This window comes from Callionymus lyra, chromosome 12 (assembly GCF_982586985.1).
Source record: "Callionymus lyra chromosome 12, fCalLyr1.hap1.1, whole genome shotgun sequence".
NCBI lineage: Eukaryota > Metazoa > Chordata > Actinopteri > Syngnathiformes > Callionymidae > Callionymus > Callionymus lyra.
The window spans coordinates 5098587-5121931 of NC_141829.1; the positions used below are offsets into that span (position 1 = coordinate 5098587).

The window sequence follows — 23345 nt, forward strand, 5'->3', positions numbered from 1 at the left end:
TAACAACACCAGAGTCAAGTACTGGACAATACTACACATATATACTTGTTACTACACTATCACAACACCAGAGTCAAGTACTCGACAATACTACACATATATACTTGTTACTACACTATCACAACACCAGAGTCAAGTACTGGACAATACTACACATATATCCTTGTTACTACGCTATCACACCACCAGAGTCAAGTACTGGACAATACTACACATATATATCCTTGTTACTACACTATCACAACACCAGAGTCAAGTTCTGGAAAATACTACACATATATACGTGTTACTACACTATCACACCACCAGAGTCAAGTACTGGACAATACTACACATATATATCCTTGTTACTACACTATCACAACACCAGAGTCAAGTACTGGACAATACTACACATATATATACTTATTACTACACTATCATAATGTATGGTAGTACATCATATCCACAGATTCTCGTCACTACACGATCAATACTCACTCGGTCTCCAGGCACCAGCAGGGGTTCATTCCTGGTGCTCAGCTTGTTCAGAAGCGTGTAGGCCAGTTTTTGACTGCGTGTCCACAGTTTCCCTGCAGAGACGGTCACGCGTGAACACACACGTGCACACACACATGAACACACACGTGCACACACACGTGCACACACACGTGCACTGAAGACGACATGTTAGCGACGGTACCGTAGGTGAGGGTGTACACAGGCTTGCCGGCGTTGTCCAGCGCGGTCAGGCAGGGGCTCTTGGGCTGCGAGGTACCCCAGCGCTGCAGGGCCGCCGTCAGCGAGGGAGGCCAGTTGGTGCCCACCCCGAGAGGTTCCCCTTCCAGAGGGCTCATCTGGTGACCCTCCGGCTTCGGCTGGTTTGGATCTGCGTGTTGAACTAAAACACAAATCACGATAAATTATTTCAACAAATGTGTACAAACAAAGTTCAGGGCAGTTTATTGTTGGATAATTGAGTAAAGAAGTACTAGAAATGTAAAGTGTTTTTATTAAATGATTAAATACATTTAAAAAATGAACATTTTTTTTACATAAAGAGATTGATATTCTAATTATGATAATTTTATTTTTTTTAATTTATTTTGTATTCAATATAAATTGTTGGTATAATAGCGTCACCAGACCAAACCAATCGAGTACCGAGCTACTGGATCATGTCTTTTAATGTCGTGGTTGATTGGTTGAAGGTTCAATTAAGAAGTTTTAATTTTAAAAAAAGTTTCAACACCTTAAATATTTCTTTTAAACCATCAATATTCTCATAACACTGATATATTTCCATATTTCAGCAGCAAAATCATTTAAAATATGTGATAAAAATGATCGTCAGCAACTTTGTTTCACCGTTAATTGAAGAAAAACATTTGCAAACTAAATATTCCATCTTTGAAATTGAAAACTGAATGAAGATATCTTTGCGCTCATGTGATCAAATGACCAAACTTACAACAAAGGTGAATTAACGATGGCGTTAAAAATGTGCTAAACTGTCGTGATGCGTTCAAGGACAAGAAAAAACACCTTTCAGACATGAATGATCAATAGAACTTAAATGATATACATCATTTTCTATGTGCCTGATGTGAGTATCTTTAAGTATTAAATAAGTGATTCAAGAACATTTTATTGTATCAAAAAAGGTTAATTTAAAGTAATGTTTCACCTAAAAAACGATACCTGTATATAATTAAATATTTTATATACAAGTGGAAACATTAGAAAATAAAATGAATGAAATTTAATTAAATGACATGAAAACAATAAAAATAAAATTTGTAAAATAAGTAAATCATATACTTAGTTACTCTATGAAAATATAATAATTAAATTAAATAATAAAAGAAAGCATTTAAATAATTAAAAAACCGAAACCATGATTATGAATCTTATTGTAAATGTTCAAGGTTCAATAAGTTGAGAAAATCGTTTTTATCCATAATTTTATTTATTTATTTATGTTTTTTTTTAAACAATTTTACTGCATTAAAACGAAATGTATTAATAAAAAAAAAGATATTTTGGGATATAAATTAATAAAAAATATATATAAATACATAAATGTTGGAATATGAAATACATAAATAAGTAAATCAAAGTTAAAATGTATAAATAAATAAATATAAATGGACGGCAATAACACTGTTTCTCAACAAAAATAAAATCTATTTTTTAATTAAAATGTATTAATAAACAAATCTTGTTCAGGGAAACAAATTAATAAAAAACGTTTTACTTTTTTATGAAATAAATAAATATCAAAATAAATAAATGAAATGTATAATTAAATCAATATATATGGAGAGAAAATGTACCGTAACACAAATAAAATCTGAAGTTATTCATTTATTCTGACTTTTTAAATATTTTTTCAGATATTTATGATCTTATTTATACTTGTACTACATAGATAAATACTTCATTCAGGTCCTTCATAACTGAGGTCATGAAGGGGTTAAAGAGGAGCAGAAGTTTCTTCACTGATCGTGACAATTGATCGTCTGCCTCGATTGATTGATCATGTCTGTGAAGCCTCACAAAAACACAATCATGTGTTTGTAGTTTGACTCGTAGTGTTGCCCTTTAAAGAAACTCTCATCCCTCGCTCTCGTCCTCCGTCGTCCTATCGCTTCTTCAACTCTGAGCACCAGGTCGTCACCACGAGGTTCTAAAACCACGACGTGTGAAACGAACATCTTCCTCTTCAGTGTTTTTGCTCGGCCTGGAATAGAAGCCGACCAGCGGCATGATGGGAAAAAAGGAAACGGCGTCGACGAGCTGATCCGTGTTCGCACGCCTTTGCTCTCGATCGTTCGTTCAACTCAACGTCCGGGTCACGAGATATGAGAGGAAATGTCGGGGTTTCAATGTTTTGAGATGAGATGAGGCGAAATATAGGAAGTATTTCAGTGTTTTCAGAATATTTTATGGTTGAATTTAACATTTTAAATGTTGAAAATTGAATTGTTATCATTTAATTAAATACATTAAATTATTTTTTACACATAAAGTTTGATATTCTAACTCCAAAAAGTACAAATTGTATTTTCTAAATGCAACAGTTTTTAATTCGTAGTCTTTTAAATTCAATACAAAATGACAGACGCGACACCAGACCATACCAACAGAGCACCGAGCTACTCCATCAAACGAAAGAGACGATCATGTGACCACGTAGAAGCTCATCACGACGTAAGGTTTATATTTATTTGAGACTTATGCTAGTTTTAGTGTGGATTTAAAAGGTAGAGCGAGCGGCTCAGTGCTCGATTGGATTGGTCTGGTACAAACTATTATAACCAACATGTTTATATTGAATTTAAAAGACTATAAATTGAAAAATGTGGAATTTAGAAAATGAATTTTTGAATTATTGGAATTAGAATATCACGATCTATGTGTAAATTATTTATTTTTAAGTTTAATAATAAAAAATTCAACCTTTCATTTTACAAATAGTTGTATTGAATCATAAGAAAACTATTTATTAAATAAATTGGAATTAAATGATTAAACTCTATGTTTATAAAGAAGTTCATACATATGGAAAGTAGTCAATAATTTTACTTCAACTACTGTATGCTTAAAAAAAAAAACTACATTTCAATAATTGAATTAATTTTAAAAAACCCAAATCTCAATAAAGAAACATTAGAGTTAAATTCAACCTTCTGAGGATGAACGTATGCGAGTGACATGTTCTCTGACGGTGGTTTCCTTGGCGCTCACCGTCCAGAAGCTCCTCGAAGTCGTCCACGAAGAACTCCCTCAGCGGCGGACGCTTGGGTCTCTTCAGGGTGTTGAGCAGCTGCTGGATCTTGGACGAGACTCGGCTGTTGACGGCGACACCTTCGGACGAGACGGTCGTGAGACCAGGAAGCGGCGGAGGAACGAGAAACACGTGAAGGAAGGGGGGATGAGGGAAAAGATGTATTGAGGTGATGATGTCAGGAGGATGAAGGGCTGACGCTGAAGGACGGATATGCAGGTGTTAGGGGTCACGGGGGTCACAGGGGTCACGTCAAGGTGAAGGTTTGAGCTCCAGCCGGCTGTTCTGAGGTCAGTTACAGGTGAAAGACCAACGATCCTCACAAACTCAATTAAACAAAGTTAATAAAACAAATCAATCCAATCATTGACAGAAACAAACGATATTGATCCGTCACTCGTCGCACTTCCTTGTCTTTGAACCCCGTTTGGTCGTCTTTCTCTTCTTCTTCTGTCCATCTCAATACTTTCTCATCTCCATGAATTCAAACCAACAACCTTTTCCAAACATGTCTTCAAAACATTGAGAGGATACAGCAGCTGTCTAACGTTAGGACATGTTTTCTGTCTGTGATTTCGCAACACTAGAGTACTTGGAAAATACTGCAAATACATCCTACAGTGTCACAATATTATGTATCGTGATACATATCGTGTCGCCACATTCTTGCCAAGAAATCCCGGCGATGACTGAGCACGAGAGGATACAGTGATGTCTGAGGACAAGAGGATAAATCGATGTCTGAGGACAAGAGGATACAGCAGCTGTCTAACCAACGGACATGTTTTTCAGTCGGTGAATTCTGCAACGGCAGAGTATTATGTATCGTGATACATATCGTATCGCCATATTCTTGCCAAGGGATGCTGGCTATGGCTGAGGACGAGAGGATACAGTGACAATTGAGGACGAGAGGATACAGTGATGACTGAGGACGAGAGGATACAGTGAGTCCAGCAGCTTTAAAGCTGATGTTTGGACATATTTTGGTTTAAAAACAAATGAAAGCAGTTACGACTTTGTCAAGAGTCATGTGGTCTGTAAATACTACAACACCAGAGTCAAGTACTGGACAATACTACACATATATACTGTACTTGTTACTACACTATCACAACACCAGAGTCAAGTACTGGACAATACTACACATATATACTTGTTACTACACTATCAAGACACCAGAGTCAAGTACTGGACAATACTACACATATATACTTGTTACTACACTATCACAACACCAGAGTCGAGTACTGGACAATTCTACACATATATACTCGTTACTACACTGTCACAACACCAGAGTCAAGTACTGGACAATACTACACATATATACTCGTTACTACACTATCACAACACCAGAGACAAGTACTGGACAATACTATACATATATCCTTGTTACTTCACTATCACAACACCAGAGACAAGTACTAGACAATACTACACATACTGTATATACTTGTTACTACACTATCACAACACCAGAGTCAAGTACTGGACAATACTACACATACTGTATATACTTGTTACTACACTATCACAACACCAGAGACAAGTACTAGACAATACTACACATACTGTATATACTTGTTACTACACTATCACAACACCAGAGTCAAGTACTGGACAATACTACACATACTGTATATACTTGTTACTACACTATCACAACACCAGAGTCAAGTACTGGACTGGAATTCAAGCATCAACTAAAAAAAATTGTAGACATTTTAAGTTAATTTAAAGTTTAAACTTCATTATAAAGCCTTAAGTAACAGTCGTGTCTCTCTCTACGTAGACAAGTATCAGTTAAAACGTCATAAAACCTCCATAAAAACACCAAAACTATTCATACTTTTTCTACCTGACGTCTTCCTTCAGGGTCTTATTTTAGCCTCGTCTTTGTTCGACAGCCTCGGGGGGAACAAGAGCCACAGCTGCAGGAAACATGTCTTTCTATAATAAATCTGACTCGTGACGCTCCAGCGGCTCCTCGTGGACCAATTACAAGCCCCTGGAGCTCGGATCAGATCCTACGAGGTCCTGATCCTCTTCCACCGCAGGGTCGGACAGAAGGGGTCTTTTAAGTTAAGAGAAATTCTTTAAGTGCAGAATTTTTTTTTTCAGATTTTGGGAATTAGCATGAAATTTGCAACATTTTGTTACTAAAATAAAAATGTTCATAATGTTTAACAACGGTTTGTATATTAAGCGTATTTACGTTTACAATAAAAAAAAGGTGCAAAATAAATATAATATATTTTTATTATTATTATTTAAAAAAGTATGAATAACATAATGTATAATTCTTAAATAAATGTTCTCCACACAATGATTTATATTTTATTTAATAATGGTTTTAGAGGCTTTTTTTTCATCTTTATCCATTTCAAATGTCTTTTTCACAACCAGAAACTTTAATTTTTTTATTTTAATTTATCATATTTTATTTCTTTAATCTCTTTTCATTTCATTCATGTTATTAAATTATTTTATTTTATTTTATATTTTATTTTTTTATTAATCTATTTTTATTTCATTCATGTTATTACATTATTTTATTTTAATTTATCTTTTTTTATTTTTTATTAATCTATTTTTATTTCATTCATGTTATTACATTATTTTATTTTAATTTATCTTTTTTTTTTTTATTAATCTATTTTTATTTCATTCATGTTATTACATTATTTTATTTTAATTTATCTTTTTTTTTTTTATTAATCTATTTTTATTTCATTCATGTTATTACATTATTTTATTTTAATTTATCTTTTTTTTTTATTAATCTATTTTTATTTCATTCATGTTATTACATTATTTTATTTTAATTTATCTTTTTTTTTTTTATTAATCTATTTTTATTTCATTCATGTTATTACATTATTTTATTTTAATTTATCTTTTTTTTTTATTAATCTATTTTTATTTCATTCATGTTATTACATAATTTTATTTTAATTTATCTTTTTTTTTTTTATTAATCTATTTTTATTTAATTCATGTTATTACATTATTTTATTTTAATTTATAATATTTTATTTTACTTAATTCATCTCTTTTTATTTCGTTCATAATTACAATATTTTATTTTGTAATTGAATCACAAAACACTAAAAACTAAATAACAAAAGTTTCTTAATAAGAACTTAATTCATCAATAAAGTATTTTTTTACACATTAAAAATAGAAATTGTGTGAAATAAAAGTGATATTTTGTTTAATCTTCACTAATACTTTCACCTCTTGAAACGTTTCCAATATTTCTCTGGAGTTCTTCATATTCCAGGAGAGCAAACACACAACGACTCACAACTGTTGAAGCGCACACACACTAGGACTGGAGAAGCAAACACACAACGACTCACAACTGTTGAAGCGCACACACACTAAGACTGGAGAAGCAAACACACAACGACTCACAACTGTTGAAGCGCACACACACTAGGACTGGAGAAGCAAACACACAACGACTCACAACTGTTGAAGCGCACACACACACTAGGACTGGAGAAGCAAACACACAACGACTCACAACTGTTGAAGCGCACACACACACTAGGACTGGAGAAGCAAACACACAACGACTCACAACTGTTGAAGCGCACACACACACTAGGACTGGAGAAGCAAACACACACCGACTCACAACTGTTGAAGCGCACACACACACTAGGACTGGAGAAACAAACACACACCGACTCACAACTGTTGAAGCGCACACACACACTAGGAAGCGACTGGAGAAACAAACACACAACGACTCACAACTGTTGAAGCGCACACACACTAGGACTGGAGAAACAAACACACACCGACTCACAACTGTTGAAGCGCACACACACACTAGGAAGCGACTGGAGAAACAAACACACACCGACTCACAACTGTTGAAGCGCACACACACACTAGGAAGCGACTGGAGAAACAAACACACAACGACTCACAACTGTTGAAGCGCACACACACTAGGACTGGAGAAGCAAACACACAACGACTCACAACTGTTGAAGCGCACACACACACTAGGAAGCGACTGGAGAAACAAACACACAACGACTCACAACTGTTGAAGCGCACACACACTAGGACTGGAGAAACAAACACACACCGACTCACAACTGTTGAAGCGCACACACACTAGGACTGGAGAAGCAAACACACAACGACTCACAACTGTTGAAGCGCACACACACACTAGGAAGCGACTGGAGAAACAAACACACACCGACTCACAACTGTTGAAGCGCACACACACACTAGGACTGGAGAAGCAAACACACACCGACTCACAACTGTTGAAGCGCACACACACACTAGGAAGCGACTGGAGAAACAAACACACAACGACTCACAACTGTTGAAGCGCACACACACACTAGGAAGCGACTGGAGAAACAAACACACACCGACTCACAACTGTTGAAGCGCACACACACACTAGGAAGCGACTGGAGAAACAAACACACAACGACTCACAACTGTTGAAGCGCACACACACACTAGGAAGCGACTGGAGAAACAAACACACAACGACTCACAACTGTTGAAGCGCACACACACACTAGGAAGCGACTGGAGAAACAAACACACAACGACTCACAACTGTTGAAGCGCACACACACACTAGGAAGCGACTGGAGAAACAAACACACAACGACTCACAACTGTTGAAGCGCACACACACACTAGGAAGCGACTGGAGAAACAAACACACACCGACTCACAACTGTTGAAGCGCACACACACACTAGGAAGCGACTGGAGAAACAAACACACAACGACTCACAACTGTTGAAGCGCACACACACACTAGGAAGCGACTGGAGAAACAAACACACAACGACTCACAACTGTTGAAGCGCACACACACACTAGGAAGCGACTGGAGAAACAAACACACAACGACTCACAACTGTTGAAGCGCACACACACACTAGGAAGCGACTGGAGAAACAAACACACACCGACTCACAACTGTTGAAGCGCACACACACACTAGGAAGCGACTGGAGAAACAAACACACACTGACTCACAACTGTTGAAGCGCACACACACACTAGGAAGCGACTGGAGAAACAAACACACACCGACTCACAACTGTTGAAGCGCACACACACACTAGGAAGCGACTGGAGAAACAAACACACAACGACTCACAACTGTTGAAGCGCACACACACACTAGGAAGCGACTGGAGACACACAGATGAAGAACGGTTATAAATACCATCAGTCAAACCCAGGGATCCTTCTTTCCTCCACTCAACCCCTGAAGAAGAAGAAACACATCAACACATTTGCTTCTGTCGTCCTCGTCGTTGGTTAGTTAAGTTAGTTAAGATAGTTAGTCGTGAGTCGGTCGACTGTTAGTCTACTTGTGTCTGAAAGGTGTTTTGTTTTCTGTGAAGTGACACTAGTTGTCTTTTCGTGTCTAAACAACAAGGATCTGACAGAATTCTGAGCCGCTCTAGTAGAAGAACTCACATTTCTGCTTCAAACTCTTCACTGGCTGCTCTAGTAGAAGAACTCACATTTCTCCTTCAAACTCTTCACTGGCTGCTCTAGTAGAAGAACTCACATTTCTCCTTCAAACTCTTCACTGGCTGCTCTAGTAGAAGAACTCACATTTCTCCTTCAAACTCTTCACTGGCCGCTCTAGTAGAAGAACTCACATTTCTGCTTTAAAACTCTTCACTGGCTGCTCTAGTAGAAGAACTCACATTTCTCCTTCAAACTCTTCACTGGCTGCTCTAGTAGAAGAACTCACATTTCTCCTTCAAACTCTTCACTGGCTGCCAGTTTCTTTCAGGATCATTTTAAAATTCTGGTTCTTACTTTCAGATCTATTCATGGTCAGACCTTCCATCAGTGATCTGATCCAGACTTACACCCCAGCTCGGGCTCTGAGGTCTGTGGATCAGAATCTACTGATGGTTCCTGAACTTCCGGACCAGAGGAGAGAAATCCCGGGTCTAGAAAGATCTTTAGAAATAACTATTAATATTTACTTACTAAACTACTGAGAAATAAAATGACTGTAAAGAAAAGGTAAAGAACAAAATGTTTTATTGTTTGTGAAGAAACTTTTCGTTGTTGATCAAAGTAACTGAACGTTGACATGTTTTCAAATGAGTCTCAAGAGCGAGAGTTTATAAATAAATGAAGATTCATGTTCTTCGCGTCTGATCCTCTGATGCAGAAGCAGTCGAGCCTCAATGTTCTTAAACCCTTGTGTTGTCTCTGGGTCAAGGTGACCCGGAGGCCTGAAAACAAATGTGTTGATGGTATCCCTTGTGTTATACCAGGGTCAAGGTGACCCGGAGGTTAGAAAACAAACGTGTTTGTGGTGTCCCTTGTGTTGTCTCTGGGTCAAGGTGACCCGGAGGCCTGAAAACAAATGTGTTTATGGTATCCCTTGTGTTATACCAGGGTCAAGGTGACCCGGAGGTTAGAAAACAAACGTGTTTGTGGTGTCCCTTGTGTTGTCTCTGGGTCAAGGTGACCCGGAGGCCTGAAAACAAATGTGTTTATGGTATCCCTTGTGCTATACCAGGGTCAAGGTGACCCGAAGGTTAGAAAACAAACGTGTTTGTGGTGTCCCTTGTGTTGTCTCTGGGTCAAGGTGACCCAAAGTCAAAAAATATTAGCATGATGGCATGTTAGCACGTTAGCACGTTAGCATATTAGCATGGCAGTTTCAGGTGTGTTCCTGGTACAGAACACATGTGGGTCCTTTTACAAAAACTATGGAAGTATATCGGAGTCATCAGAATATTGTTGAATTGAATATTTCAACCATTGAAACTACAATATTTCTTTGTTTGAATTCAATATAAAAAAGTTGGTACAATAGTGCCAACGTTTAAACTAACATTTTAACACAATTCAACTGTAAAAATGAAGTAAAAAAAACTCCAATATTCTGATGTCACTGGTATAAACCTCCGTTTAAAACCTTTAAAAACCACCTCAGAGTCATGTGACAGTGGTCATAATGTTACGGCGCATCAGTGCAAGTTTTGATCAGTGTTTTCGTGAGATTCTGCTCGTAGAGACTGGTTGTAACCATGGCGACAAGCTAGGGTCGGGAAGCGGCAACCGTGAAAGAGCAACCGGCTGTCTGACGGGGGAGACACGGGGGAGACAGAGGGGAGACAGAGGGGAGACAGAGGGGAGACAGAGGGAAGACAGAGGGGGAGCCAGAGGAGGAGACAGAGGGGAGACAGAGGGGAGACAGAGGGGAGACAGAGGGGAGACAGTGGGGGAGATAGAGGGGGAGACAGGGGGGAGAAAGAGGGGAGACAGTGAGGGAGACAGAGGGGGAGACAGTGGGTGAGACAGAAGGGAGATAGAGGGGGAGACAGAGAGGGAGACAGGGGGAGAAAGAGGGGAGACAGTGGGGGAGACAGAAGGGGAGACAGAGAGGGAGACAGAGAGGGAGACAGGGGGGAGAAAGAGGGGAGACAGTGAGGGAGACAGAGAGGGAGACAGAGAGGGAGACAAGGGGGAGAAAGAGGGGAGACAGTGAGGGAGACAGAGAGGGAGACAGAGAGGGAGACAGGGGGGAGAAAGAGGGGAGACAGAGGGGGAGACAGAGGGGGAGACAGTGGGTGAGACAGTGGGTGAGACAGGGGGGAGAAAGAAGGGGAGACAGTGGGGGAGACAGTGGGGGAGACAGAGGGGGAGACAGAGGGGGAGACAGAGAGGGAGACAGGGGGGAGAAAGAAGGGGAGACAGTGGGAGAGACAGAGGGGGAGACAGTGGGGGAGACAGAGGGGGAGACAGAGAGGGAGACAGGGGGGAGAAAGAAGGGGAGACAGTGGGGGAGATAGAGGGGGAGAAAGAGGGGAGACAGTGAGGGAGACAGAGGGGGAGACAGAGGGGGAGACAGAAGGGAGACGAGCGGTAGATCCCAGCGACTCACCATCTGCCGTCTCCATGATGCTGGTCTGGTGGTTGTTGCCGCGGGAGACGCCTCGTACTGAACCCACCTGAGGGTCGACCTGGAGCGACGAACGCTCCGACAGCCCCGTCACGTCGGGGGGAGCCGTGTGGGCGTCTGTGGGGGGGGTCAGGGGTCAAAAGGTCAGATTGCACCAGACGTCGGCACATGTCGACAGAAGTTATTTCTAAATCTTCTAAATTGAGTATTTTTTATTCTGTAGCTTTTTCAGTTCAATAAATTTTACAAAAAAAACTTTAAATTAAGAAATAATTGAATTAAATTATAAACAAAAATATTTAAATGCCTAATTAAAGATTAATTCACAGTTAATTAATTTAAAAGTTTAATCCAATCATTCAATATTCTCACGTTCTTCTCTCTATAATGAGTCACGTCTGAGATTTAATGAAATATAATGAAAAAATTTGGCTGATTTAAACAAAATGTGTCTCAAAACTCGCTGCAACATGTATAAAGCGTTTAAATATATTATAAATGAACAGTATTTATTAGTATTTTAGAAAATAACGAATGTTAAGTTATAGTAATATGAAGAATTAATGTATTTTATCTTAATTTTTGACGCAATGAAAAGCAAAAATGTCTCCAGTATAAAAACAAATAAATACAAACAAACTTTTGTAGAGAATTGATGCAACAAATCATGACATTATGACTTAAACATTATAATTCAATTATTATTATTATATATTTGACTGAATAACTTGATTTTAGCTAAATAACTTTGAGAGTAAAATGTCCAGTATTTGTTTAAGAAGGTCGGTCACTTGTATGGCTTCAAACTGCTGCTGCTGCTAGCAAAGTACTTTTTAAAAACAACATACAACCAAAATTTGTGTTACTTGTGTCACAAATTGTGTTTTTATCAGTAAGTAACACTTGATTGACAACTGTGGAAAATAATAATCATCCATTTCTTTCCTATTTTTAGTTGAATTGTATACTTTGTTTGATTTGAAATGACCTCCTTGGAGGTGGTAATGTTGCATTCAGGGCTTTTCTGGTCATTACAGCTTCATTAGGGAAATATTATCGAAAAAATATCATCAACAAAAGTCGATTTAATTTTTTTAAAGGCAGTGTGGGGAGACAGAGAGGGAGACAGGGGGGAGAAAGATGGGAGACAGTGGGGGAGACAGAGGGGGAGACAGAGAGGGAGACAGTGGGGGAGACAGAGAGGGAGACAGTGGGGGAGACAGAGAGGGAGAGAGTGGGTGAGACAGAAGGGAGAAAGAGGGGAGACAGTGGGGGAGACAGAGGGGGAGACAGTGGGTGAGACAGAGAGGGAGAGCGTGGGTGAGACAGAAGGGAGAAAGAGGGGAGACAGTGGGGGAGACAGAGAGGGAGAGAGTGGGGGAGACAGAGAGGGAGAGAGTGGGGGAGACAGAAGGGAGAAAGAGGGGAGACAGTGGGGGAGACAGAGAGGGAGAAAGAGGGGAGACAGTGGGGGAGACAGAGAGGGAGACAGTGGGGGAGACAGAGAGGGAGAGAGTGGGTGAGACAGAAGGGAGAAAGAGGGGAGACAGTGGGGGAGACAGAGAGGGAGAGAGTGGGGGAGACAGAGAGGGAGAGAGTGGGGGAGACAGAAGGGAGAAAGAGGGGAGACAGTGGGGGAGACAGAGGGGGAGACAGAGAGGGAGAGAGTGGGGGAGACAGAAGGGAGAAAGAGGGGAGACAGTGGGGGAGACAGAGAGGGAGACACGGGGGAGAAAGATGGGAGACAGTGGGGGAGACAGAGGGGGAGACAGAGAGGGAGAGAGTGGGGGAGACAGAAGGGAGAAAGAGGGGAGACAGTGGGGGAGACAGAGAGGGAGACAGGGGGGAGAAAGATGGGAGACAGTGGGGGAGACAGAGGGGGAGACAGAGAGGGAGACAGTGGGGGAGACAGAGAGGGAGAGAGTGGGGGAGACAGAAGGGAGAAAGAGGGGAGACAGTGGGGGAGACAGAGAGGGAGACAGGGGGGAGAAAGATGGGAGACAGTGGGGGAGACAGAGGGGAGACAGTGGGGGAGACAGAGGGGAGACAGAGGGGGAGACAGAGAGGGAGAGAGTGGGGGAGACAGAAGAGAGAAAGAGGGGAGACAGTGGGGGAGACAGAGGGGAGACAGAGGGGGAGACAGAGAGGGAGAGAGTGGGGGAGACAGAAGAGAGAAAGAGGGGAGACAGTGGGGGAGACAGAGGGGGAGACAGAGAGGCAGACAGAGGGGGAGACAGAGGGGGAGACAGAGGGGGAGACAGTGGGGGAGACAGAGAGGCAGACAGAGGGGGAGACAGAGGGGGAGACTAAAACAGAAAGCAGAGCAGAAAACTCTTAAAACTCTTACTCGTAAACGTGACTGTTTTTTTTTTTTTTAATTGTCGATTTTAATCAACAAAAGTCGTAGTTTTTTAAAGGCACAAATAAATCAAACCTGGCGTCACTCACCGATGTGCGTGTGAGCCATGAGGTCGGCGAGCGCGGTGGCGGCGGCGTTGGCGTTGAGGACGGCGTGCGCGGTGCTGTTGGCGAGCGAGCGCCCGCCCGGGTGCGACGAGGTGGACGAGGCGGAGGACGAGGTGGACGAACCCTGGATCACGCGGTTGAACCAGTGCTCCACGGCCGGGTGGCGCTCCTGGTACGGCGTGGACGAGGTCAGGCGTCCCTGGCGCCGCAACGAGCCTTCGTCTTCGGACGCCGACGAGGTGTCTGTGATTGACAGGATGTCATCAGTCACATGCTCAAGGTCACGGGTGTGAAACTCTATTTAGTAGTAGAAGAATTAGAAGTAGTAGAAGTAGTGGTAGAAGTAGCAGTAGATGTAGTAGTAGAAGTAGAAGTAGTAGTAGAAGTAGTAGTAGCAGAAGTAGAAGTAGTAGTAGAAGTAGTAGTAGAAGTAGTAGAAGTAGTAGAAGAAGTAGTAGAAGTAGAAGTAGAAGTAGTAGTAGAAGTAGTAGAAGAAGTAGAAGTAGTAGTAGAAGTAGTAGAAGTAGTAGAAGAAGTAGTAGAAGTAGAAGTAGAAGTAGTAGTAGAAGTAGAAGTAGTAGTAGAAGTAGTAGTAGAAGTAGTAGAAGTAGTAGAAGAAGTAGTAGAAGTAGAAGTAGAAGTAGTAGTAGAAGTAGTAGAAGAAGTAGAAGTAGTAGTAGAAGTAGTAGTAGAAGTAGTAGAAGAAGTAGTAGAAGTAAAAGTAGAAGTAGTAGTAGAAGTAGTAGAAGAAGTAGTAGTAGTAGAAGTAGAAGTAGTAGTAGAAGTAGTAGTAGCAGAAGTAGAAGTAGTAGTAGAAGTAGAAGTAGAAGTAGTAGTAGAAGTAGTAGAAGAAGTAGAAGTAGTAGTAGAAGTAGTAGTAGAAGTAGTAGAAGAAGTAGTAGAAGTAGAAGTAGAAGTAGTAGTAGAAGTAGTAGAAGAAGTAGAAGTAGTAGTAGAAGTAGTAGTAGAAGTAGAAGTAGAAGTAGAAGAAGTAGTAGCAGAAGTAGAAGTAGTAGAAGAAGTAGAAGTAGTAGTAGACGTAGTAGTAGAAGTAGAAGTAGAAGTAGAAGAAGTAGTAGCAGAAGTAGAAGTAGTAGAAGAAGTAGAAGTAGAAGTAGTAGTAGACGTAGTGTTAGAAGTAGAAGTAGAAGAATTAGTAGCAATGGTAGAAGTAGAAGTAGGGGTAGAAGTAGAAGTAGTAGTAGTAGTAGAAGTAGAAGAATTAGTAGTAGACGTAGTAGTAGAATTAGTAGTAGAAGTAGAAGAAGAAGTAGAAGTAGAGGTAGACGTAGTAGTAGAAGTAGACGGATGCCATCCAGAGGCCGGAAGTTAAATTGCAACACAAAATGAACAAACGGCGTAAATATTTTTCTCATATTAATATACATTGAATATACATTGAATCTAATATGTTAACTGTAAACAATGTTTTTAATTGTATTGATTTATTTCATCTTATACACACTCATTGAAATATAAACCATAAAAAACCTTAATTAACATATTTTGATTCAGTGAAGTTAAATATGGATACAGTATGAAAACTCTCCAAGTACTTCATTATTTCCTCACAGGTCTGGTCCAAGACAGGTGGACCACATCAGCTCACCTGGGGGGGTACATGAGCTCACCTGGGGGGGTACATGAGCTCACCTGGGGGGGTACATGAGCTCACCTGCGGGGGTACATGAGCTCACCTGGGGGGGTACATGAGCTCACCTGGGGGGGTACATGCCTCCACCGAGGACTGCACTAACACAGATCTTCTCTTCGACGGCATCGGCATCTTCCTCTCCTTGTATTTGGCCAGAGCTGCTTGCACGGCTTCAGTGTGAAGATCTGCGGACGTGTTCAGACATGAAACCAGACCAGGACCGGAACCACATGTGGATCTGGACACTCACCGGACCTGAAGCGTTCATCTCTGGTGTTCGCTCGAGACTTGTTGTTCTTGGACGCAGGGACCCCGGCCTGGGAGGAAACCTGGATCCGATGGTCGATCTGAAGCGAAGGGTCTACGCCTGGAACCACCACAGAGGGGGTCAGATTCAAAGAAGATCCAGTGGATTAATAATCACAAAACTTTTCAATGGAAAAATACTTTGATTGAGGAGCAGAGAGAAGATAACAAGTTTTTTTTCTACTTTTCTTTTTTTGTAATTGACGTTTTAATATAGTATTAGAATATCTCAGATTAGCATTAAATGAAAACATAGTTAAAAGAAGATATTGGATGTAACTTTCTCGTAAAGAAGTAGGAAAACTACACAGTGATGGAAAAAAAAAACTTTTGCGAAATATATATGTATACATTTTTATGTATGTCGCTAATTTACAGTTTATACTTTCAGTCATTCCTGTTTATAGTCACTTTCACAGGTTAATCGAAGGTGAAGTATGTTTTGTGATCGTTACTTAGCGGGCTAACGTTCAAGCTAACTTCAAGATAACATTCAAGCTTACGTTCAGGCTAACATCTAAGATAATGTTTAGGCTAACATCCAAGATAATGTTCAAGCTAACGTTCAAGCTTATGCTCAAAGCTAACGTTCAAGCTAACATTCAAGCTTACATTCAAGCTAACGTTCAAGCTAACGTTCAAGCTAATGTTCAAGATAACATTCAAGCTAATGTTCAAGCTAACACTCAAGCTTAAGTTCAAGCTTACGTTCAAGCTTACGTTCAAGCTAACGTTCAAGATAACGTTCAAGCTAACGTTCGAGCTAACGTTCAAGATAGCTTTCAAGCTAACGTTCAAGCTAACATTCAAGCTAACGTTCAAACTTATGTTCAAGCTAATGTTCAAGCTTTAGAAGAAACAACATTTATATAGGATTCAAAAATACTTTCAGAATACGTTATGATTTTATTGTGTTTGAATACATTTTATGGGACCATTAACTTTGTTAGCTGCAGTTCAGCCGTCAAACAGATATTTCGGAAAGACCTTACATTTTTTATCAAATTTGCAGTTTCTTTTTGCTGTTATTTTACTCGGGGTTCTGTTAATTGTTATATTAAAAAGAAAAATGCTAAAATAATGTAACAGTTTATTCTGAATATCAAGTATTTTCCTAAGTATCGGCATTAAGTTGAGTTTTGTGCTTCAAGATAACATTCAAGCTAATGTTCAAGCTTACGTTCAAGCTAATGTTCAAGATAACATTAAAGCTAACGTTCAAGCAAAATTCGAGCTAACATTCAAGCTAACGTTCAAGCTAATGTTCAAGATAACATTCAAGCTAATGTTCAAGCTTACGTTCAAGCTATCGTTCAAGCTAAAGTTCAAGCTAACGTTCAAGCTAATGTTCAAGCTAACATTCAAGCTTACGTTTAAGCTAACGTTCAAGCTAATGTTCAAGCTTACGTTCAAAATAACATTCATGCTTATGTTCAAGCTAACGTTCAAGCTAACATTCAAGCTAGCATTCAAGCTAACGTTCAAGCTTACGTTCAAGCTAATGTTCAAGCTAACGTTCAAGCTTATGTTCAAGCTAAAGTATTGTATTACGTTTATGGGACTATTAACTTTGTTAGCTTCAGTTTAGCCGTCGAACAGATATTTCGTAATAACTTTTATGTTAGACCTTCAATTTTTTATCAAATTTGCTGTTATTTTACTTGTGGTTCTGTTAACTGTTATATTTAAAAGAAAAACGCTAAAATAAAGTAACAGTTTATTCTGAATTTGGATTATAGTATCGTATCAAGTATTTTCCTGAGTATCGGCATCAAGTTGAACACTTTCAGTATCAACACTAGTTGTGAGTCTTACAGAACACGCTACACTTTGATGCTAACAAACGACGACAAACTTCCTGTCCGAGACGTAGAGATGGAGAAAGTGAAGCAGACTCTCAGCATCTGTGTAAACGGTGACACACGGTCTCATAAACCACAGTGTCCTCACAAACCAGCGACCTCTCGCCTCGACACCTTCAGCCCGACCGCAACCGGTTTGATTTCTTTAAGTCACTTTAGTATCAGCACAACACTAGTTGTGAGTCTTTCAGAACACGCTACACTTTGATGCGAACAAACGACGACAAACTTCCTGTACGAGATGTAGAGATGAAGAAAGTAAAGCAGACTCTCAGCATCTGTGTAAACATGAGGACTAGGGTCTCATAAACCACAGTGTCCTCACAAACCAGCGACCTCTCGCCTCGACACCTTCAGCCCGACCGGAACCGGTTTGATTTCTTTAAGTCACTTTAGTATCAGCACAACACTAGTTGTGAGTCTTTCAGAACACGCTACACTTTGATGCGAACAAACGACGACAAACTTCCTGTACGAGATGTAGAGATGAAGAAAGTGAAGCAGACTCTCAGCATCTGTGTAAACATGAGGACTAGGGTCTCATAAACCACAGTGTCCTCACAAACCAGCGACCTCTCGCCTCGACACCTTCAGCCCGACCGGAACCGGTTTGATTTCTTTAAGTCACTTTAGTATCAGCACAACACTAGTTGTGAGTCTTTCAGAACACGCTACACTTTGATGCGAACAAACGACGACAAACTTCCTGTACGAGATGTAGAGATGAAGAAAGTAAAGCAGACTCTCAGCATCTGTGTAAACATGAGGACTAGGGTCTCATAAACCACAGTGTCCTCACAAACCAGCGACCTCTCGCCTCGACACCTTCAGCCCGACCGGAACCGGGTTTGATTTCTTTAAGTCACTTTAGTATCAGCACAACACTAGTTGTGAGTCTTTCAGAACACGCTACACTTTTATGCGAACAAACGACGACAAACTTCCTGTACGAGATGTAGAGATGAAGAAAGTGAAGCAGACTCTCAGCATCTGTGTAAACATGAGGACTAGGGTCTCATAAACCACAGTGTCCTCACAAACCAGCGACCTCTCGCCTCGACACCTTCAGCCCGACCGGAACCGGTTTGATTTCTTTAAGTCACTTTAGTATCAGCACAACACTAGTTGTGAGTCTTTCAGAACACGCTACACTTTTATGCGAACAAACGACGACAAACTTCCTGTACGAGACGTAGAGATGAAGAAAGTGAAGCAGACTCTCAGCATCTGTGTAAACATGAGGACTAGGGTCTCATAAACCACAGTGTCCTCACAAACCAGCGACCTCTCGCCTCGACACCTTCAGCCCGACCGGAACCGGTTTGATTTCCCACCTAAACCGGCGCCGTCAGCGAAGGCTCGAGAGGAGACGACGGACATACGTACGACATGCACACACACAATCATCGACACACAACCGCCGCGGAAGATACACAACGACCTGAGGACACTCGAGGACACATTCTTCCTCAGAGCGAGGCTATCGTTTCGCCATATGCTGCTCCTGGATGCGGTTCTGACGCCGAGCTCCCGCAGGAAGCAGGTCCGGGGAAGCGAGCCAGGACAGCCGGTTGCCGGGCAGAGCACGCTTGACAGGCGGCGGAGTTCGGCCAATCGGACGCGGCGGTCCGGAAAGAATCTGGATTTATTGGTCGGCCGCGTACATGTGACTGTGAGGCACCTTTGTTATGAAGTCGCGGAGTTGAAGCGAGTCAATACTTATTCAACCGTTGTATGAAATAATGAAAGTCGCAGCACGTCCTTGACAATCTACCTTAAATAATAAACGAGTAATTATCTTCTTACACGTTATTTTTCAGTACTTTCAACAGCGGTCCCTCCTTTATTACATTTTTCACCCGTTAAAATTAAAACCCTCTCAGTAACTGTGACCTGAACTACTCACATAGTGCTTTGCCGCCCAGCCAACCAATCACATCCCTCTCAAAAAACCCTCTCGGTAACGTTGACCTGATCTACTCACACAGTGCTTTGCCGCCCAGCCAACCAATCACTTCCCTCTCAAAAAACCCTCTGGGTAACGGTGACCAGAAGTACCCACATAGTCCTTTGCCGCCCAGCCAACCAATCACATCCCCCTCAACAACCCTTTTGGTAACAGTGACCTGATCCACACTCATAGTGCTTTGCCGCCCAGCCAACCAATGACATCCCTCTCAAAAAACCCTCTCAGTAACGGTGACCTGAGCTACACATATAGTGCTTTGCCGCCCAGCCAACCAATCACATCCCTCTCAACAACCCTCTCAGTAACGGTGACCTGATCTACTCACATAGTGCTTTGCCGCCCAGCCAACCAATCAAATCTCTCTCAACAACGCTCTCGGTAACGGTGACGTGATCTACTGACATAGTGCTTTGCCGCCCAGCCAACCAATCAAACAACCCTAGTTATGGTAAGCGCGATCAGTTCACAGCAAGAAGGTTGCAGGTTCGCTCCCAGGTCGGGAGGGAGTCAACTTGTGACCTTTCTGTGTGAGTTTGTATGTGGGTTTACTCCGGGCACTCCGGTTTCCTCCCACAGTCCTAAAACATACGGAGGTTGTTTGAGGATGTATGTATGTATGTATGTATGTAACTTTAAACATAATTTATACAGAAGGTCAAACACAAAGGTCAAGTTATCGTTCTTTTATCGACAGCTGATTTAAATACGTCTACACCATCTCAACTCAGACGATTGAATGTTTAATCTTGATAAAAGATCTTCTGTTAGCACGTGCTGTTAGCACGTGTTGTTAGCACGTGTTGTTAGCACGTGTTGTTAGCACGTGTTGTTAGCACGTGTTGTTAGCACGTGTTGTTAGCACGTGTTGTTAGCACGTGTTGTTAGCACGTGTTGTTAGCACGTCGGTGGTGCTGAGGAGGCCTTACCTTGGATCTGAGGGATGTACGGCGCCAACAGTTTGCTTCTTTTCTTCTCGTAGCCCTTCTGAGTGATGTCGCCTGCACAGAGGGAAAGAGGGGGAGAGAGGGAGGAGAGAGAGGGAGGAGGGGGGAGAGAGATGAGTCATTAGCTTTGGTTCTGACCCGTTTGCTGGTTCCGTCGTCGCAGGAGCCACGTTTGCAGGAGAGCCGTTAAGAAGTGAACGTTTAGAAGAAACTCATTCAAGGTCGATTTGATGTGTTGTGACCCGTTGGATTTATCTCTACAATAACATTCAAATCAAGCTAAATATATGGTTTTATAAGAGTCTATATTTCTGTGAACACAATAAAAGGAATAAAAGTTACATTACATAGAAAAAAATTCTATTTTACTGCAAAGAGAAGGAACCGAATTGAAAATACTGTAGAAATTACTTTTTAAAACATTATTAACTAACAAAATAATTGTTTTTCATCGTTACTCCTGTCGTTTTCAAACTTAAAATATGCCCAAACATCAGCTTTAAAAGCACTGTATCCTCTCGTCCTCAGTCATTGCCAGGATCCCTTGGCAAGAATGTGGCGATACGATATATTTCATCATACAAGGACAACAATACGATATACTGTGAAATACAGTAGGAACAAGGACATATTTGTAGTATTCACTGTATCCTCTTGTCCTCAGTCATCGCTGGGATCTTTGTGATTAAAACAATTAAACGCATGTCTAGGAGTGTGTATTGTCAAGAATATGAGATGATGCGTATTGCGATACAGGGTCAACAATAAAACATGTAGTGATAGTGTAGTAACAAAGCTGTAGCTGTAGTATTGTCAAGTACTTGACTCTGGTGTTGTGATAGTGTAGTAACAAGTATATATGTGTAGTATTGTCCAGTACTTGACTCTGGTGTTGTGATAGTGTAGTAACAAGTATATATGTGATGTATTGTCCAGTACCTTTCTCTGGTGTTGTGATAGTGTAGAAACAAGGATATATGTGTAGTATTGTCGAGTACTTGACTCTGGTGTTGTGATAGTGTAGTAACAAGTATATATGTGTAGTATTTTCCAGTACTTGACTTTGGTGTTGTGATAGTGTTGTAACAAGTATATATGTGTAGTATTGTCCAGTACTTGACCTTGGTGTTGTGATAGTGTAGTAACAAGTATACTGTATATGTGTAGTATTGTCCAGTACTTGACCTTGGTGTTGTGATAGTGTAGTAACAAGTATACTGTATATGTGTAGTATTGTCCAGTACTTGACTCTGCTGTTGTGATAGTGTAGTAACAAGGATATATGTGTAGTATTGTCCAGTACTTGACTCTGGTGTTGTGATAGTGTAGTAACAAGTATATATGTGTAGTATTGTCTAGTACTTGACTCTGGTGTTGTGATAGTGTAGTAACAAGTATATATGTGTAGTTTTGTCGAGTACTTGACTCTGGTGTTGTGATAGTGTAGTAACAAGTATATATGTGTAGTATTGTCGAGTACTTGACTCTGGTGTTGTGATAGTCTAGTAACAAGTATATATGTGTAGTATTGTCCAGTACTTGACTCTGGTGTTGTAGTATTTACAGACCACATGACTCTTGATGAAGTCGTAACTGCTTTCATTTGTTTTTAAACCAAAATAAGTCCAAATATCAGCTTTAAAACCTGCTGGACTCACTGTATCCTCTTGTCCTTAGTCATCGCCGGGATCTCACTGAATTTCATTTTTACTACTACTATTTTAATACGTATTGACCGCTACTATGTAGAGGCCCAAAGTTGAATTTCAACACAAAAAAAATGATTATTTACATTTAAAAAAAATTGAATTATTTTATGAAAAATAAAACATAACAACTAAATTAAATATGATCTGAAAGCCCAAAAAATATGTAAAATATAATTTTTAAAAATATAGCGGTATTTATGTATATTCATATTTTCTTACCCTCTAAGTTGAAAAATGACAAATTTTCAGATTTCACTGGATTAATTCTTTCACCGCTGGTCTGAGGATGAAATCATTGTAACGTGTGTGTACATGTGTGTACATGTGTGTCACTGCTTCATTGTGTGTCCTCGCAGCAACACAACGGTGTTGTGGTGTGCGAGCAGGTGTTGTTGATCTCACTGGTCGTGCTGCTGGTCCTGAGTCACCGCCGTCTCAATGCGGGCCCTGTCCGGGCCCCGGGGCCGAACAATGGCGAGCTGTGCGGCGGTGTGAGTCTGCTGACCTGACACTGAGTGTGTGTCTGTCGGCGTGTCGTGCATACCAAAGTGTGTGAGCGTACACACACCACGGCAGCCTGCCTGACAACACAATAGCAGGTTTTCTCTGTCGGCCCCTGAGTTATGAACATGTGACCTTTGAACTTCATTTACCACAACAGAGAAAATTGAAACTGAAGTTTGTTTTGCTATAAATACAAGCAAATGTTTGTACATGTGTGTTT

The 23345-nt window shown here is 40.7% G+C and overlaps 1 protein-coding gene across 3 annotated transcripts in view; it reads right to left on the reverse strand.

The window, feature by feature from the left end:
* Positions 1-23345, reverse strand: part of dip2a (DIP2 acetate--CoA ligase A) — a 106206-nt gene that overhangs the window by 24048 nt on the left and 58813 nt on the right. Inside the window, exons 2-10 of one of the 3 annotated variants that reach the window (XM_087803459.1) lie at positions 20895-20966; positions 16082-16198; positions 15897-16016; positions 14160-14420; positions 11694-11828; positions 8997-9038; positions 3730-3849; positions 683-880; positions 481-572 (exon numbers count right to left, since the gene is read on the reverse strand). In XM_087803459.1, the coding sequence (XP_087659585.1) occupies positions 481-572; positions 683-880; positions 3730-3849; positions 8997-9038; positions 11694-11828; positions 14160-14420; positions 15897-16016; positions 16082-16198; positions 20895-20966 (1157 nt within the window). The remainder of the gene's footprint in view (positions 1-480; positions 573-682; positions 881-3729; positions 3850-8996; positions 9039-11693; positions 11829-14159; positions 14421-15896; positions 16017-16081; positions 16199-20894; positions 20967-23345) is intronic. The other 2 variants (XM_087803460.1, XM_087803461.1) reach the window with 2 other exon arrangements.